Raw genomic sequence first — 18,409 nt, forward strand, 5'->3', positions numbered from 1 at the left:
TCTCACAGAGAGTTTAATAATTGTCAGCCAGGGGCGCCTGGCTCGTGGTTTCTGCTCAGGTCGTGATCTCAGGGTGTGGGATGGAGCCCCGCATCAGGCTCCCTGCCCTGAGCCTGCTTAGGATTCTCTGCCTCCCCCTTCCCTCCGCCCCACCCCTGCTCACACATGCACATGTGTGCTCTCTCTCAAATAAATAAATAAAATCTTTAAAAAAGTAATTGTCAGCTATTACTATTCTACATCATATTTCATTCTTCTAGCCTCTGTTTCAGGCGAGAAAACAAGTTCAGAGAGGTTTCACCACTTGCTCAGGGACACACAGCCAGTGAGCAGTGGAGCTGGGATACAAACCCAGGCCTTTAGACTCCTTACAGCCATTTCCACCCCACTGTACTGCCTTCCAGTAAAAGGGACCTGCCAGGAACACACGACATTAGAAGTAAGAACTTTGAACACTCAGTACAGCACTGAACCTCACAGGGTTTCTATTACGGGTTTGTTAAGTCCTATGATTCACTTCTCTAGAAAACTGCACCCTTTTTCTCTTCAACATTTGTGGATCAAAAACCACCACAATGATAACTAAGGTGTGTACTTAAAACATGTATCAGAAAGCAACGCCTTTTTTCATGGCCTGAGAAAGACAACATGATGCTCTGCAGGGTTTCTCAAACTTTAGCAAGTATGAGACTCACCTAGAGGGCTTGTTAAAGTGCAGATCGCTGGGTCCCACATGCAGCAAGTTTATGATTTAATGGGTTTGGGATGGGGCCAGAAATTTACATTTCTAACGAGGTCCCTAGCGTGGGTGCTGGGGAGAGGGTGTTAGATTCAGAGTTAGTCCCTAGCGTGGGTGCTGGGGAGAGGGTGTTAGATTCAGAGTTAGAAACCCAGGTTTGACCTTGGGTTCTGTCGGTTACTTGTGACTCCATCTCTTGTTTTTCCATCTGCGATGAAATAGCAGTAGTACCTATTCTTTTTTCAGGATTCCTGTAGGTTTCTGTAAGATTTTAAGACCACCTATGGTCCTGCAGACCTTTTGGGTTCATTTATCCAACCATCCTGTGTTCCTAAAGTACATGTTGGGTCTGTGCTAGGATCTGATCACACGCTTGGCCTTCATGAGTTTATATCCCAGGTGCTACACTGACGTTTCACGGATTCCTTTAGCGATGTTCAATGTTCACTGGCCGAGAAGTTGGGAAAACTAACAGGCCCTTTATTATTTCAGGGTGACCAAGGCTTTCCAGATGAACCCAAGGAAAGTGAAAAATCTGAAGCTAAAAACCAGACAACAGAACCACAGCTTAAGGAAGGAGGCCAAGTGGTAGCACTCTTCAGTTACGAGGCCACCCAGCCAGAAGACCTGGAGTTCCAGGAAGGGGACATAATCCAGATTATATCAATGGGTAGGTACTACTCCTGGATCATAGAAACTAATTTCCATGTGAGCAACAGTAAGTCCAAGGGAAGAGAGGAAGAAACATTAATAACCTACAAGCCAAACTTTAGCCAGTGCTTTCGGTGTCCTTCCTAGCTTTCAGCGGGAGGGAGCAGAACGGAGCGCTCAGCCTTTCCATTTGTTGCTCCAGTGGGGAGGGGAGCAACAAATGACAGACTCAGCTGACATTTTGATCGTTAAAGATAGCTGTTTCAGGCGGGCCCGGGGTCTCAGTGTGTTAAGTGTCTGCCTTCGGTTCCGGTCATGATCCTGAGGTCTCTTTCCCAGCCCCCTGGCCCTTTGTGCTCTCTCTCGCTGTCTCTTGAGTAAATAAATAAAATCTTAAAAAAAAAAAAAAAAAAAAAAAAAGATGGCTGTTTTGGAAGCCATGCTTTCTCATTCCCAGAGTGAACCGATTGGAAGGTGGCTGGAATCATTTTGTCTTTGCACCAAGCCATAGGATACTTTTCTGTAAACCGTAGTTCTTTGAATTGCTGTACTTTCTAAAGATGAGAGAAGAAGTGGGTAGATTTTGCCTGAACAAGAAGCTACTCAACATTGCTTTGTGTCTTTGGTGACTTTCCTGATCCTGTTAGGAGTCAAACACACTAAAAGCTGAAACAGTATTAAGCAGAGAGTTCTAATTTAGCTTTTCTCCCAACTTCAGAACGCCCAGGCACCCTTTTTGAGAGTTAAATAAAATTCCTGGCCCAGCAACCAGATTCCGATTCAGGTCTGGGGTGGGGCCCACAAATTTGCATTTCTAACAGCTTCCAGTGTGATGCTGATCTCCCAAGGGTGAGAAGCCGCATTCTAACTCACGGTTTGGCATAATCCGTATTTCTCTACTTCAAGAGTCCCATCAAAAGCTTTTTTCAAAACAGCAGAAATATGCATTAGCAATGCAGAGTAGTGAAAACAGACACCATTACCAATTATGACAGAAAATCCAACAGATTAAGAAATCAGATTTTAAAGTTAATGGGGTAGAGAGTATACAATTGCGTGGCAATTAACTCAAAATATGAGTAATGAAGTAAAGAAGCAGGGTGCCCTGGCTGTGACTGTCTTCTAACAGGGGACAGTAAGACTTAGTAACTCCCAGCACCATTTTTTTAAGTGTCGGTATCAACTAACCAGCTACACTGTCCAGTGTTGGGGTGGGGAGTGAGGATGGGATGAGATCACAGAAAAACCTGGGTAGATATGAGAAAAAAAGGTGGCATATTCCTGTGTCTGACTCTTCATTTCAGCTTAGGTCATGATCTCGGGGTCCTGGGATCTAGCCTTGTCTGGGGCTCCATGCTCTGCGGGGAGTCTCCTAGTTTTCTCTCCCTCTGCCCATCCCTGCCATGCTCTCTCTCTTAAAATAAATCAATCTTAAAAAGAAAATAAATCGTAAGGAAAATACTGTTGTAGCACAGTGCTGTATCAAAAAATCCGTGTATAAGTGGACCCTCACAGTTCAAACTTGTATTGTTCAAAGATCAACTGTTTTTTTTTTAATTAATTTTTTTTGAGAGAGCATGAGCAGGGGTAGGTGCAGAGGGAGAGGAGAGAGGAGAGAGGGAGGGAATTTTTTTTTTTTTAAAGATTGTATTTATTTGCCAGAGAGAGTGAGCTTGGGAGAACAAGCAGGGGGATCCCCGGAATTTTTTTTTTTTTAAAGATTGTATTTATTTGCCAGAGAGAGTGAGCTTGGGAGAACAAGCAGGGGGATCCCCGGGCAGGACTTGATTCCAGGGTCCTGGGATCATGACCTTGAGCCAAAGGCAAATGCTTAAGGGATTTAGCCACCCAGGTGTCCTGAAGGGAGATAATCTTCAACAGATTCCAGGCTCAGTGCAGAGCCTGATGCAGGACTCGATCTCACAACCCTGAGATTATGACCTGAGCCAAAATCAAGAGTTGGATGCTTAACTGACTGAGCCACCCATGTGCCCCAAAGATGAACTGTATCTAATTAATGGCATGTCCTCTGCATGCAATCAGAATAAAAATTCCTAACATAGGTCAGAGAAAACTTTTCTGTTATTAAAAAATATCCTATCTCAAAATGTATTGTTTAATTTCTTTTATTTTTCTGGCAACTTTTTGAAACATCTGATTGATTTTCTGTATTTTACTCCTTCATTGTAAGACAGAAACCAGTTAAGACGGTGGAAGTCCTATGCTCACTCTTCTCTCAAATCAGTTTCCAATAGCCTCTTCCCTGTTAGCACAGTGGGGGTGAAGGACTGCGGAAGCTGTGTGGAATATCCAAGTGACATTAATTCTCCCGTACTGGTTTTAGAAACTGATGTATTCCTTCCCTTTTGTCAGTGAATGAAGACTGGCTGGAAGGAGAGTGCAAAGGGAAGACTGGCATTTTCCCCAAAGCGTTTGTTGAAGAACATGCAACTACAGGTTTGGAAAGCTCTCCTAGAGGAGTCTAGGATGTTCCAGAACCTACAAAGTGGGAGAAAAGTAACTATAATCACTCATGAGGTTTGGCATGCACCTGCAGTACACTGTAGGGAGACATTGCTGTGCGGAAGTGTTAACTAATCTACTTTTCCCACTGAAAATTTAACCTACTATACAATGATGTAAAGACTTATCATGATGATGACCCTGGCAGGTGGGGTGGGATGGGTGCGTGGAAACGTCTGGAAGGGGATGAGGGGGTCTTCTAGGGTGCTGATGTTTCTTGCTTGGAGTGCTGGCTACCCAAATGTGTTCACTTTGTAAAAGTTCACTGCGCTGTATACGGATTATTGGTGCCCTTCTGTATGTGATACCTCAATAAAAAACTTAGAAAAACAAGACATGCAGAGTGCAGGCCAAGGCCGAAGTATAAATGCCCCTATTCCTGTACCACAACAGTCGCAGACTCCTCCTCCTAGAGCCTGAAGTAAATTTACGGGTCATTCAGATGGCAGATGCACGCAAAATTAACTTTCCTTTACTCAAAGTCTCATTGCTTGAACTGAATTAGACTTAGTTTTCAATTCCATAGAGAATTAAAACCCTAGAATCACATCCCTTCCTACCTTCTCAGGAAGGGACATTTGTTAAGAGTTCAATACTGAATATGGGCCACTATTACCTGAGTGACGCAAAGAAGCCACATTCAGGAAGCCACTTGGTCAGGACTATCCTGCTGGTTAACATTTTATAAGATGGACTGATACAAGTGACAGAACGCTATGGTTTTATTTTGGTTATCATTTAACCAAATGGCTTGATTTTTTTAGGGTTAACTTGGGGTTAACAAATACTAGACTTTCCTTTCCCTCCCTCCCTCCTCCTTGCACGGTACGTGTGGCTCTGTGACCGAGTGTGCGGGTACTTGTTAAGAGCAGTCAGGAAAGGAAGTGTAGAGGGAATCCATACGGGCGTGAGAGGCTTGCTGACCAGTGTGAAGACACAAACTGGCAGGCCCTGGCACTGACCTCCAACCAGCCGCCGCACGCCCAGCAGGCCACTCCTGGAAACTCTGGACATAACTCTAAGAAATGCAGCCTCAAAGCTAAGAACACTAATTACTGTTGGGGTTAACCAGACTTAGTGATTTTTAGACCAGAAAGAGAAACTATCTCTGTACTGTCCCACTGACAGTAAAACAGGGATACAAATGGAGGGTTGTTAACTTCCTTGCATAAGCCAATCTTTATTTATTAGATAAAAGAATTTTGACTATCAGTTTCTTTCTACCCATCCCTTTCCATAAAAATGCCCGGTGGCCTGCAATGCTACTAAAAGCACAAATAACCCTGAAGCATATTCAATTTCTGACCATCTCTGCTTTCTCCTAGGTGACTGATATAAGTAGTTTAAATACTTGGCTTTTTGTTTTTGTTTTTATTAACATATAATGTATTATTTGCTTCAAGGGTGCAGGTCTGTGATAAATACTTGTTTTTTTTTTTTTTTAAAGTACGCTATTCTTCGAGGTTAGAAAAGAAACAACGTACACGCAGATCTGGTTGGAGAGAACATGGTTTAATTAAAGGCAAAGCTGATTTCAGCAGCTGCAGGTCTTGCACAGATAGACCAAAACAAAACAAAAAACAAAACAAAACAAAAAAACAAACACAAGAGAAAGTTTACTACACAAAACCAGTTTCTGATGAAGATTCTCCTCTCCCGCCTCATTACTCCACACTGAGGATGGTAAGGCGAGAAACCCCGCCCCAAGAGTCAGAAATCATTCCAAACACCAACTTCTCATGCAGAAACAGGGCTGTATGGGAGGTGGGCAGTACCAGGGGTGAGACAGTGACTCTGGCTAGCTCATCTAGGGTGCGGGAATCAGGGACAGCTCAAACGCTGGAATGTCGCAGCTGCCTGAATGCAGAGCTCAAACACACAAAGTGGGTCAAGGTAGTGGGGAGGGAGGCTTGAAGGGAGGGGATGGAAGAGAGGCAGACACGGGGAAGGGGGCTGGAGAGAAGCACAAAGGGTTCATATTGCCATTGGGTGGGGGGGGCCTCACCCTTTCAGACCTTTCAAAACAACAAGAAGAACAACAACAACAAAAAAAACGAAAACAAAAAACCCCAAACACCATGTCAAACTTAAAGAGCAATAATGTAAGCATACGGGGCTCCAACCACTCTCTCTGAAGAGCAACGAGCATTAATCTCACCCCTTCCATTGCTGGGGTTGCCCAGACTTGAATGACAACCGGGGCTCCTGGATGTGCTTTGCTCTGCAGCTGTCTTCCAGTTTGTTAAGTCCCACACTGACTCCACACACTCACACACACTCCCCCTCCCCCAGGGAGAGCAGCTGAGTGTGTACGCGCATGCGCGCAAACACACACACACACACACACACACACACACACACACACACAGAGGAGAGACCTCCCAGAAATAGACCTTACCACTAGCACAGCAATTGGACATTTAGATTGTTTCCATAATTTCCCCTTAAAATATTACTTTTCCAGGAACTAACAGAAATGCTGTCCTCCTGTTTCTACATAAGAAAATTTTCAGTCCTCTTTCCTTCTAATAAATACCAAATAAAAGTTTATCTTCCTTTCTTTCGCCTTTTCCAGAATGGACTTCGTTGTGTTCTCTTCTGTGCATGCTGCACACGTGTCCTTGTTGCCTTGAATTTCACTCTGAAAGTGGAGGTCGGGAGATGCAGCTGGGCAGGGGCCTGGCCCGTTGTGCACTATGCAGACGCCACTGCTTCCTTCCTCCGCAGACTGTCCTTTGGGTCCCAACTGCTGGACCCCATGCTGTTGCTTCTTGGCGAGATGTTGTACACATCAGGAATAGAAACAGTTACTAGCAGACAGCATAGGGTAGGAAAGGGATGGAGGTAAGGACAAGAGGAGGTGGGTGGTAAGCAGGATGGGGGTCACGAAAACCAATCAAACAAAAAATAACCACACTGAAAGCTTCTACCTATTAAAATGGGTCGGGCCACGAATGGACCAGCCTGCCTTCTGTGAGACTGCTTGCTACGCTACTGTAAAATGTACAGGAATCAAAAACATTAATTTAAAGTCCTACAGCAGTCATCTGCCAGCCCAGCCCAGCACCACCACCCACACTGCGTCCTCGATTGGGGGCTCGAGCACCTACAGAGTGAAGGGCATCTCCTGCTGCAGTCTCCAGGACAAAAGGGGGCCTGCCAGAACCTTCTGAGGGAAGGTTGAGGCCTTGGACGCTCCCTCACGGAACACTTCCACTGGCTGAAGAGGTCAGCTTCCCCATCCTGTCACCACCAACCTCTCACAGGAGCAGTGGACGGGGCTTTCCTTGCTACACACTGACTAGAAGAAGCACATCTGTGTGTGGAAGAATTCAGTGTGATATTTTACTACTGAGAGTAATAACAATAATAAAAGATGTTCAGGAATAATTTCAACTACATTCTCAGTCAGCAAAGCAATCATTAATGGATTCCTATTTTATTCCCCAAAGAGGAAAAAAGGACTGAGAAGTTCCCATTGGCTTCTCCCATCTGCCTCCCCTTCTCAGCTTTCACTTCCCTTGTGGCTGGGGACATGCACGATGGAGAAGGTGAGAGGCGGTGATATCAGGTAACTGAGTGAGACAGACAGCAGCTCCTCTCCCCCTCCGGAAGGCCCCAGGGGGACGGAGAGTTCCCGATGATTTTTTCTTTTTGTTGCACTGCGGACATTTCGTGCACACTCAGCGTGCCGGTGGAACGCTTACACCCTCTCAACAGCAAGAAACAGAAAAGAGGGCTGCCACCTGCAGGGGACTGTATGGGCCAGTCCTGCAAACCCAACATGCCATGGTTTATGGAGCCTTCATTCCCAGGGTTGCCACTTTGGCCTCAGTGTGGAGGGTTCATGGTGCCTTGTCCCCGCTGCTGTTTCTGCTTCTGCTGCATTAACAGCTGCTCCAGAGCGGAAGGTCCAGGATGCATCATGGAACTGGACCAGATAGACTGAAAAACAGCCCAGAGCTTGTCAGCAGAGGTCAAATGCCCAGACGTCAGAAAGGGGTTTGTTTCTCAATCCTCGCCAAATATAAAGGCGTATGTGTCCCAAGATCCCTGCCCCTAAAGCACCCAGCTATTAGACAAAGCCGTTGTAAGACTGTCTTCAAGACCAGTTAGTTCCCACTAAGATTTTAAACCAGAAAAAGTGAAATACTTTTTATTAAAACTCAGTGCCACGTGGGACCTCAGAATATTTACAATAAAGATTTTAGGCAAACAAAACATCTCTAAAATTAGGAACCTTCTTTCTTGTGTTCACAAAAGGCTTAAATCAAACATTCCTAAATGAATCAGAATCGTCTTAACCTTGCAATGCAACTAAAACCTTTTTTCTGCCCCCCTTGAAGACAAAACTCTTTATCACTAGTGAGTTCACAAATTAAAAAACAACACTTCTATTCAAGAATCTTGTAAGGTAGACAGACCATGTTTCTCTAGGACTTTGCTAGATACATGCTATGAACTGATCAACTCTAAGGGTTTAAGGACTAAGCCTGGCTATCTACAGGAACAAAAGCAGAACCACATCTCTCGTGGTTCTTGTTCCCAAAAATCACTTACCTTTAGGCTTTCCATGAGGACGGCAGAGGAATCCTCCATGGAGGGGCCATGGCCTGCCCAGGTGCCACTTGGAGTGCTGGCCTGATGCCAACTGCTCTCAGAGGATGATGTCGCTGAGAGATAGTCAATGCCAAACCCACCCATGGCTAAGGATGCAAAGAGAGAAGAATTCAAGATGTTCTGTCATCACCAAATACCAAACACTAGAGAAGGGCAGAGTAAGTGATTCACTTTCACTGGGCAATGAAGTCTGGATCTCACCTGGCTTATCAGTTTTCCACCGATCTGCAGTTCTCCTATCCCTGTTATCTGGAGTTCCAATGGGTCCAAAGTTGGAGAATGGAACAGAATTATGGTTGTGTGTTGGAGGGGAGCTTGGCAGGCTGCTTGGGTTAGAGGAATGAGGAGATTGGCTGGCTGGTGTTGAATGATCTATTAAATCACAACAACACAAGACATTAATAGATATTTCACAAACAAGTCAAGAACTGAAGTTTCCTATAGATCTGCTCACTTCAATTCTACTAAAGATAACTACAGGGCTTTGGGAGAAAGGCAGAATCAGGGCCTCCAAAGGGACTCTGCCGGATGTGCTAGTTTGTCTTACTACACATATCTAAGGAATGGTCCTTGCTTTAAAAAAAAAAAAAAAAAGCAAGGGGTGCCTGGGTGCTCAGTGGGTTAAAGATCTCAGGGTCCTGGGATCCAGCCCCGCATCAGGCTCTCTGCTCAGCAGGGAGCCTGCCTCCCCATCTCTCTCTGCCTGTCTTTCCACCTACTTGTGATCTCGGTCTGTCAAATAAATAAATAAAATCTTTAAAAATAAATAAATAAATAAGCAAGCGAGCAAAACCAAACAATTTTATGCATGCACTATTCTGGCATGCCTGTTTCAGGTAAATATCTACCAGTCCTCTCTACCAGAAACAGAATTGCCTGATCTTAAGAATGACTATTGAATCAAACTCCATTTATAAAATAGAGATTCAAAAAAATCCATTTTAAAGAGTGCAACTTTTCCTGCAAAGAATGACTATCTATAAACAAAAACTAAAGAACAGGGGCGCCTGGGTGGCTCAGTGGGTTAAAGCCTCTGCCTTCGGCTCAGGTCATGATCCCAGGGTATTGGGATGGAGCCCTGCATTGGGCTCTCTGCTCAGCAGGGAGCCTGCTTCCCCCTCTCTCTCTCTCTGCCTGCCTCTCTGCTTACTTGTGATCTCTGTCAAATAAATAAATAAAATCTTAAAAAAAAAAACCTAAACTAAAAAACAGCTGGAAATCTTAAGATAGAACCCATATTTTTCTCTCTTACAACTGTGCTGGTTACTGAGGATATAAAAAAGCTTTTTCACTGGCACTTATTATGTGAACTGGCTCATTAAGCTTTTTTCCAATTTTCTTTCAGAAACTAAAAAAAACCCCTCACATTTATAATCACAAAATCATACTAAATCACCATCAATCGCAGTGAATAGGAAATGCAAGGCCTGCAATTTGAAGACCAGTCAATACCTGAACTGGCAGGAAGTGATGGAGACCAGGGGGTCCCTTCGAAGAGGGAGTACAGTGATGTCTCCTGGGGGGCCAGCGAAGGATTAAGTTCTGTTTTGGAGCTGGTTGTCAGGTTTTTCCCATATACCTCATTGAACACGCTGTTATTTGGGTATCTTTCCTGGAAGACAATGACAACCAAGTTATAAACTCACTCCAATGAAAGAGATTTAAGAAAATGTCATGTTCATGTTCTCGGATGCTTAAGCATCTTAAGTGTATTGAGCTTTTCTTAACAAGACAAATTTTGAAGGCTTTTATCTCAGTTTCTTCTGGTTTTCCTGTTAAATTCATTTTCCCCTAATTTGCTTTCCCTCAATCTATGTAAACCACCCAGATTTAAAAGTATGAAAAGTTCACTTGGCTGGACAACAGAGCCCTAAGGATTTCTGTATTGAAAAGTTCAAGGGTTCAAACTTAAAACATACAAGTATCTCACATACCCAAATCAGAGGGACAGAGGATAAAATAAAATGTCTGGAAGACTCCAATACATGGAAGAGAAAGGAAGAGAAAAATAGGGGGACAAATAGAATGGGAAAGGATACACTGGCCCACTATAAAAGCACCATCTACCCACCTGATTGAGAGAAAATCCGGTGAGGGACAAGAAAGAGGAGGAATGGGACATGAGCTCCGAGGGCTTCTCCAACAAGGATTTCTTCACAGTCCCGGAAAAAAAGGTAGTTAAATTATGCCTTCCATTTGCTTAATATTAATCTTAAGGTACTAAACAATCTAGCAGAAGACCACCATTTAAGCATACTTGTACGTACCCATCATGTACAATGTAAGGCTTCAAAGATATGAACTCAATGTTAATACCATGACACCAGCTAAGTGCCAGGTGCCACAGGCCAGGTCAGACACAATGCTCCCGGATGAATACTTCTCATCTAGCACAGATACCCTGGCAGGACCCTGCAAAATGCTAACTCTGAGTGTTTATTAGCAGGAACCTTCGGGAATACACTTATCAAGAGTTACATTTAAAATACTCTTAAAACAAGATGCTGAGCTGATCTGGCAGTCCGTGTCCCCCCCCCACCCCCATCCCCCAATTTTAAAACACTCACAGTAATGACTTAAAGCCTTTCAAATCCATTTTGACAACTGAACTGGGATTGTCAACATGGTTCCTAAGCAGATCTATTTGTGGTACATATTAAAATAGTTGCTAAAGTTGAATTTACATTTACTGGCCCTAAGAAAATTACCAGGAAAAAAAGCTGAATCTCTAATGCTCACGGTCATTGAACAGTTGCTCAACAAAGCATTTACTAAACACCTAGTACATGCAAGGCACTTTCACACACATTATATCATTAATGATGTTAAATACAGAAAGGATTACAGTTAAGGGTTTTTTTTAGTGAACATGAAAAAAAAACCAAACTCTAAAACACTACCCCTTCAGGCACACTTGTTCTACCATCAGCTCCACGTTGAGTGGAGGAGGGACAAGCAGAGTAGGAAGGAAGGGAGTAGGAAAGGACTGGAGAGAGAGGCACTGCCCCCTGGCCCTCAAGCCACACCAGCAGAGAAGCATCAAGAAAGGCAAACACATGGAGCCAACAGTTTCGCAGTTAGGCTTTCCACAACCCTGAGGTGCTGTCACTGTACTCTTGTAGTTGATGAAGTTTCTAAGGGATCTTTTATTTCTCTAACTTGGCGGGAAAAGTGGGAGGTCTCTCTGGCCACTCACTCAGGCAAATTCTTACGGGAACTTCAAGTGCCAGGGATGGCAGCTTCTGCTCTGAGAGCCATACAACTGTATTTCTCCTAATACTAAAATTAATGTATTTTAATCTTACGAATCTTTTCTTGCCTCATAAAAAACAGCAAAAAAGTAAGTCAGAATTGTTTCATGTTTTGTTAAGATGGAGTAAAGGGAGGGGAAAACTTCCTAGCATATGCTTCTCTTATTCCCCCACCTCAGCAAAATATAATGTAAATATTGACGACAATATAGAATGCCATCCTTTGAAATGCAGAGTGATTTCTAGAGGGCTATTTTTAAAAGATACCACTAATCAATACTTCAGACTTTATTTCATACCATCCTAGTTACTCATCTCCGTATTCACACATCTATGGCACTCCAACAATGTTTATAAATAGAATTCTCTTCATTTTTACTCATTCTGTTTATGAATCTTGCTCTGAATTTAGATCAGGGCTCTCAGTTAACCAAACAGAAAAGAGCCACATACCATTCAATAATGTCACTAAAAAATCTAGGACATATTTCATTTCATATTTTGAGTGCATGAGGAAAAACCTCACTGCTCCTAAGCAGTATCACACGACCCTCGAAATTCCTGGGTTTAGATGGAAGTACCACCTAAACAGTATGTTAATTTGCCAGCACTGCATCCTGTGTGACCAGCCCTGAAGGATGCTTCTGGGTAACACGTACGACAAAGCTGTGACTCTGAAATTTACAGCTATGGAGTCTGAGATGTTTTCCCATGTTCTACTGCCATTTGAAGGTTAGTCTGGGCAATAAGGAAACAAATGGTACAATTTGGTAAAAAAAAGAAAAGCTCCAGAAAAAAAGAAACCATCTATTCCAAGGACTCTAAAATCTCAGGAAAGAAGCTGGGGTTAGAGCAAGGAGAATTACGTCAAATACATACAAAGAGACTCCGTCCAGGAAGAGAGGCGAGAGGCCCCAGCAAAGCTGGGTAAAGATCAGGAGGGTTAGAAAAAATCAGCTCTTCCTCTTCCTCCAAGGCAGCCAGACTCTTTAACAGGTCCGGAGGAAGCAGAGGGGAGCCCTTGGGGTCCTAGTGACAGAAAGGAGCACAGTGAGATGCAATAAGGGATGACAAAAGCACAAAGGAGTAGTCGCATGGTTAGGGGATAGAAGCAACTCAAGTCAAGATTTATAGCAGACAGTACTATGCAAGGAAGAAAAGGCTCTGAAATAAAAGTAAAGTGACACAAGGACAACGGTGCAAAAGGTCAAGACAAAAGAAGCAAAAACCACTGACAAACACGCAGCAGAGCGTAAAAGGTTAACGAGACTTGTGAGTAAACCAACGCGGCGGGGCAAGGGGATTAGCCTATCTTGGGCTAACAGAGAAACAGCTCTTTCAAAAATTACATTCTCTCTTGAAAATTACAAACACACCTGTTTCTCATGAATTAAGAGAGAAAGGAAGGGGAACTCCACTATCAAAGATAACTGGCTGACTTTGTTCCTCTCAGAAAGCAATTTGTTTAAATACTCAGTAAACCTATTTTTAAACTTAGATGATTCAGCCCAACTGAGAGGAGCTTTGTTTCAGAATTCTCTAACATGCTGTGTTAGAGATTTCTGCACCATCTCTCTGCCAGACCATCACAGGTCCACAACAGTAACAGAATTCTTCCACTCCCCCAGATCAAATCACACTGTGCAATTGTGAGGGGGTGACCAAGAGCCACACCGGTTACTCAGCAGCTCGCTAGAGCACTCATGAATCAGAGCGGCCTTTATAAATGCCTACTTGAGAAAGTAAAAATATGCAGCCCTAGACCTAGTTCTGTTGTGTCTGGTGACAGGAAAGGACACACACCTCAAATGGCATCCTGGGCACAGGATCCTGCTCTGGACGGAAGACTCCTGGTGACCGTTTGCCCCTGCGGTCCATATTTGCTTGCTGGGCCATTACAGCTCTGTTATCAGCCATGCTGTAAGAAGAATCCCAGTAGAATTCTGGGACCTTGACTTCTGAGGGATTATGGTTATATGGCTCCATGGGAAAAGGCTTCATTTTTTTCTCTAGAGGCTGCTGCTGCATTACAGGAGGTTGCAATGACGGCTCAAACAGTTTTATAGGGTCTTGGGACTGAAGGTAGTAGGACTGCTTCACAGGCATGATTTTCCCTAATGGGCCTTGAACCTGAGGGGGATTCCACAGCTGTTTGGAGCCATCTGCCTGTTGATACTGAAAAAGAGATGCTCGTCATCAAGAGGATAAAATGCAATGTTACATTCAATACTCAGGACATCACAGAATGAACACGAGGGGTCTTACAACCAACAAAACTCAGCAGTCCTTTACCCCTTAGGTTTTTCAATACACAGAGCTTTCTGGGAACATATGTTGGGCACTGAACTCACGTTCTCTTTCAATTCAGTTACTCATGATGTTAATGAACAAATGAGTGTGCGTGTGTGTGTGTGTTTTCCCCCTTCCTGCCTCAAGCTGCCATTTTTAAGAACGGTATCCTATCCTTAACACCTCACCAAGATTACGATTCTATTTCCCTTCTGTAGTTTATGTTCAAATAGGAGACAATTATTTACACAAAGCCCTTTTCTACAAAGCTGACAAGTAGCAGCAAAGAACGGTACTTAAGATCTAGTCTCCTTGACAAGAGAAAGGAAAACATTTGAACTTTCCTAAACAGCAAGAGGAATATTTTTGCATTTCTGTAATCCTTACACAGCAAAAACATCTGAAAGCTTGACCAGTATTTCTAATTAACTGAACACTGAATAACTTCAGTCTTCCCTCCTTATTTCAGCTGCACAGTACCCGCCACTCGAACTTACCTGCTGGAATCCGGAGTGGTGAGGAGGGCTTTTCCCCAAAGCCGGCACAGCTTTTGTGGGGGATTGTTGCTGAGCTAGAGCCTGAACCTGCAACTGGTTTGTAGACTGTGCTGTTGGCTGAGCTGGTAGAGATGTAAGGGGTTGCTGGGAAGGTGGCTGTGGTGGTTGAGGTCCCTGGTTCATTGGCCCTGGTCCAGAGGGCCGCTGCTGGCTGTAAGGAATGTGGGACTGTTTCCCAGCTTGCACCTGGTTTCCTGCTGGAGAGTGAGCTGTAGGCTGAAGAAAGGTTCCTGGGACAGAAACACCAGCTGGGAAGGTGTAACCTGAGCCCATAGAAAATGCCACAGGAGGGGGAATAACATATGTGGGGGGCGGGAACCCTTCAAAATAGAAGAACACAGCAGCTTTAGTTCTAAAGGCATTTAGCAAAAGAAATGCAAAAATAAGTCATCTGAAGGGGACATGGGGTAGGGTAGAGAAGAGGTCCTCTAATAAGTTATACAAGAACAGGAATCGACCAGCAAGTGAGACTGATCAAACATCAATCTTTAACTTGACTTCAAGAATTAAATTAGAGTAGTGGGGGCTGCTACTTCTACCCACTGAGGCAACTGGAGTATTTTAAAGGTGGTCTCTTAAATGCTAGGTTTAGCGATGGGAATTCTTTCATGGTAACAAACATGCATTTGTAAATAAACTAGAGAAATGGCTCAAAAATAACTTCATAAGCATTAGAGAAAGGAGAAATTCCTTCTACCTTTTAACATTATGGTTTAGTAATTCTAACTCCAGTAGAGTATGAGTTACTCAATTAATGAGCAGAAACTCACACACAGATGAGATTAAGTAGGACAAAGTATAAAATGTATATTTACCTGGCCGGCTGGGAAGAGGAGGGAAGGCTCCAGGGTGATGAATGGGGATGAACTGGGAGTTACTTGCTTGACTTGGGGTTTGAGTTACAGGTGTTTTCCTGGCTTCAGACACTGGAGTCTTTCTTAGTTCTGTCTGGGATTTTACCTATGACCAATAGAAGCAACATTATAATAATATGAAACGCAAATGTATCAGAAAGAAGCACCCACTCTAAGAAAGTATTTAAAACCCACTATGTCCAAAAAAAAAAAAAAAAAAAAAAAGCCTATAAGGTATTTAAATTCACCTAAGTTAAAAATGGGAAAAATCAAAATAGATTATTTGTCAATAAAAGATATAAGGGCTTAGTTTTACTAGTCTAATTATTTTCCTTTCACAAAATCATAAAAATACTAAACATGGAAAGGACCTGAGAACTCATTTGTTTTACAAATGAGAAATGTCTTACCAACAGGTTAAAAATCTTGCCTATAATCTTAAGCCACCTATTACGGGCCCCAGGGACCTTTGTACTTGAATTCATTCAACAACATATATGAATTATGACTTAATAACGATGACTATTAATCCACAGGCGACATACTTTGGGCCTCAGTTTAATTTCTTCTGGGCAGCCTTAAGCCTACCAGTCAGGCACCCCACCCTCCATGTGGACACCCCTTCAGAACTACTTTCAGCAATAAGGAACAGGCCCCGAAGTCCTACACAAGGAGCTACAGAGAATATGATGTCATACGCGTTGCTCAGAATGAGTAAAATGAAGGAAAACAGGTGACATTCACGAAGACCTTCGGATGAGGTACGGAGAGTGGTGATATACTGACTCCTATCAGGCTTTCTTTAATCATCAGAAGCAGATTTAAGAGGGAAGGGAGGCCAGAAAGGAGATTTCAGTCTGGCTCTTGTAGGGAGGCAGCTGCAGAGGAGGAGGCAGAGCAGGCACGAAATACTGGATTCATCCCTGGTCTCAGCTCTGGTCCTCTGGCTTCATCGTTCATTGGTTTGTTCTTCACTTTTCCCCAGCACCTCTCTCCCCACATGCCTTTCCTCGATTTCTACCAGGTCTCTCTCTGTTTCTCCCTCTACTACTGATCTCAAAATACAACTATTATGTTATTTCTCTGTTTCCCAAAAAAACTCTAGAGGTGAAATACACTGAAGGCACTATTAATTTGCAAGCAGCCTTCAGTAATATAAGGGTCCTCAGGGTTACTGCAAACAAATACATTTGCCAAAATGTGCTAACAAATCAAATGGCTACTTAGGTCTTTGTTCAAACATTAATGGTATGAATGAAACCATAGAGCAATGACCTTTTGTTTGTATGTAGTAGTCTGTATCTCTTTAGAAAGGTTTTAAAAAAACAGAGTCACAAATAACTGAGAAGTGTTTACCTCTCCCCAGCAAAAGACTTAAATTCTTGCTTTATAAATTCCTATGAGTCAGCATAACACTGAAGTGACATAATGCTACTGGCTGGGACAGGTATAAAGGCCAAGAAAAAGAGCCTCATCTTTTCCCAAGAATATCTTTTATTTCTTAGTGAATTAAGGAGAAAAAAAAAAAAAACAACTATAAGCCTTAATATATCCTTGGTTCTACTGGATGTCTAAAAGACCCCAAATTTCCCCATATTAACATTAACAAATGGCAGTTACACTTTCCAAAGAAAATAGAATTCTTCATATAGTTAATAGGTCTGCAACTGGTCATTTCAAACCACTTAAATTGGAGAGGATTGACAAAAATGTCAAATCAAGTTGAGATTTTTTTTCACTCACATTACAATTTCGAAGAGTTGATAGAGTAACCACCTACCATAGCTCTTGCGTGACCTTACTATTCGGCATTCAAAGAATGCATTCACGCTTCCAGAAGAGCCAATTCTCAAGGTTTTAGGAACAAAATGAAAAATCTTGCCTTTTGTGTGAGTCTTCCTCTACCTGCATTATAGTTCAAATACAGCTTACCTGCACTGCCACACTCTGCTTTCCTGTTTCCTGTAACTTTTCTAAGGTGCATTTCTTGGTTTCTGTTTTCCTCTTGTTGTTGTCCTTCTTTCCATCATTCTTAGTTACAGTAATTCCTTTGCTATAGTCCCTTCTCACCTCTTTGGGAGGAAAACTTCTTCCTTGGTCTCTGTTCACTTCTCGCGGCTTAATGTTCTCTTTGAAGGTGACCATTGGCTTCTCTCCTGGGTCACAGTTGTTGCTTAGATTGCGGCCCGTGGACAGCACTGATTTCAGTCCTGGGTTCCCGTCCGCAGCCAGGGACTCTACCATAGATGGTTCTTGCAGAATGAGGTTCTCTTTGGCTTCACTGGGGTCTTCCAGTATTAACTCTGGGATTTCTGTGATAAACAACAATTTCCCTACCTCATTTTCACACTGAATCAGCCTAAAAAAGTAAAAATAAATCCATATATGAAAACCATAAACCTAAAAACCACTAACACTGGAACTGCATAGGGCCCCAAGAGTCAGTACATCCCCAGTCCCAAAGACTTAGAGACAGTGGGGTGTCACAGTATAACTTATCTCTTTTTATGTAACATAAAAAGTAGTTTCAGAAAAATTTGGATTCTCAATATCACTTAGCATTCCCATAACATTCCCATGCCCTTTTAATGTATTCTGCTGATTACAGTTACATTTACTGAGCATGTCTTAAGTATGAAGCACTAGACTAGGCCCTTGCAGTGGCAATCTCTAATTCCTATTTTATAGGTGTAAAAACTAGAGTTCAAAAGGGCTAAGTTCACTCAAACGTGCAACCATTTAAGTGCTACAGTGTGACAGGAGCCTGAAGACAGTAATGAATATGAAACAGTTACTGACTTTGAAAAAGGTGATAATCAACTGGGAAGATCCCAAGGGCACACACTTAGGGAAGTGGCAGTACTAGAAACTCATCAGACTCTGAGCTGTCTGACCGACACTGACCACCCTGCCCCCGTCAATACA

General features: G+C 43.0%; 2 protein-coding genes across 10 annotated transcripts in view; one reads left to right on the top strand and one right to left on the bottom strand.

The window, feature by feature from the left end:
* The window catches only part of NCF2 (neutrophil cytosolic factor 2), a 30,293-nt gene extending 26,050 nt beyond the window's left edge, over nucleotides 1–4,243 (top strand). The window contains exons 14-15 of the mRNA XM_032862662.1: nucleotides 1,232–1,409; nucleotides 3,764–4,243. Of these exons, the coding sequence (XP_032718553.1) occupies nucleotides 1,232–1,409; nucleotides 3,764–3,876 (291 nt within the window). The 3' untranslated portion in view covers nucleotides 3,877–4,243. The remainder of the gene's footprint in view (nucleotides 1–1,231; nucleotides 1,410–3,763) is intronic.
* Nucleotides 4,244–7,336: 3,093 nt separating this feature from the next.
* SMG7 (SMG7 nonsense mediated mRNA decay factor) overlaps nucleotides 7,337–18,409 on the bottom strand; it is a 90,502-nt gene continuing 79,429 nt past the window's right edge. For 3 of the 9 annotated variants that reach the window (XM_032862663.1, XM_032862669.1, XM_032862664.1), the window contains 10 exons: nucleotides 17,417–17,843; nucleotides 15,446–15,590; nucleotides 14,571–14,950; nucleotides 13,588–13,959; nucleotides 12,664–12,813; nucleotides 10,605–10,685; nucleotides 9,986–10,145; nucleotides 8,735–8,905; nucleotides 8,474–8,619; nucleotides 7,337–7,858 (listed from right to left, as the gene is read on the bottom strand). In XM_032862663.1, the coding sequence (XP_032718554.1) occupies nucleotides 7,745–7,858; nucleotides 8,474–8,619; nucleotides 8,735–8,905; nucleotides 9,986–10,145; nucleotides 10,605–10,685; nucleotides 12,664–12,813; nucleotides 13,588–13,959; nucleotides 14,571–14,950; nucleotides 15,446–15,590; nucleotides 17,417–17,843 (2,146 nt within the window). In that variant the 3' untranslated portion in view covers nucleotides 7,337–7,744. The remainder of the gene's footprint in view (nucleotides 7,859–8,473; nucleotides 8,620–8,734; nucleotides 8,906–9,985; nucleotides 10,146–10,604; nucleotides 10,686–12,663; nucleotides 12,814–13,587; nucleotides 13,960–14,570; nucleotides 14,951–15,445; nucleotides 15,591–17,416; nucleotides 17,844–18,409) is intronic. The other 6 variants (XM_032862665.1, XM_032862668.1, XM_032862666.1 and 3 more) reach the window with 6 other exon arrangements.

The sequence above is a fragment of the Lontra canadensis genome, unplaced genomic scaffold, assembly GCF_010015895.1.
Source record: "Lontra canadensis isolate GAN:19392208 unplaced genomic scaffold, GSC_riverotter_1.0 scaffold24, whole genome shotgun sequence".
Classification (NCBI taxonomy): domain Eukaryota; kingdom Metazoa; phylum Chordata; class Mammalia; order Carnivora; family Mustelidae; genus Lontra; species Lontra canadensis.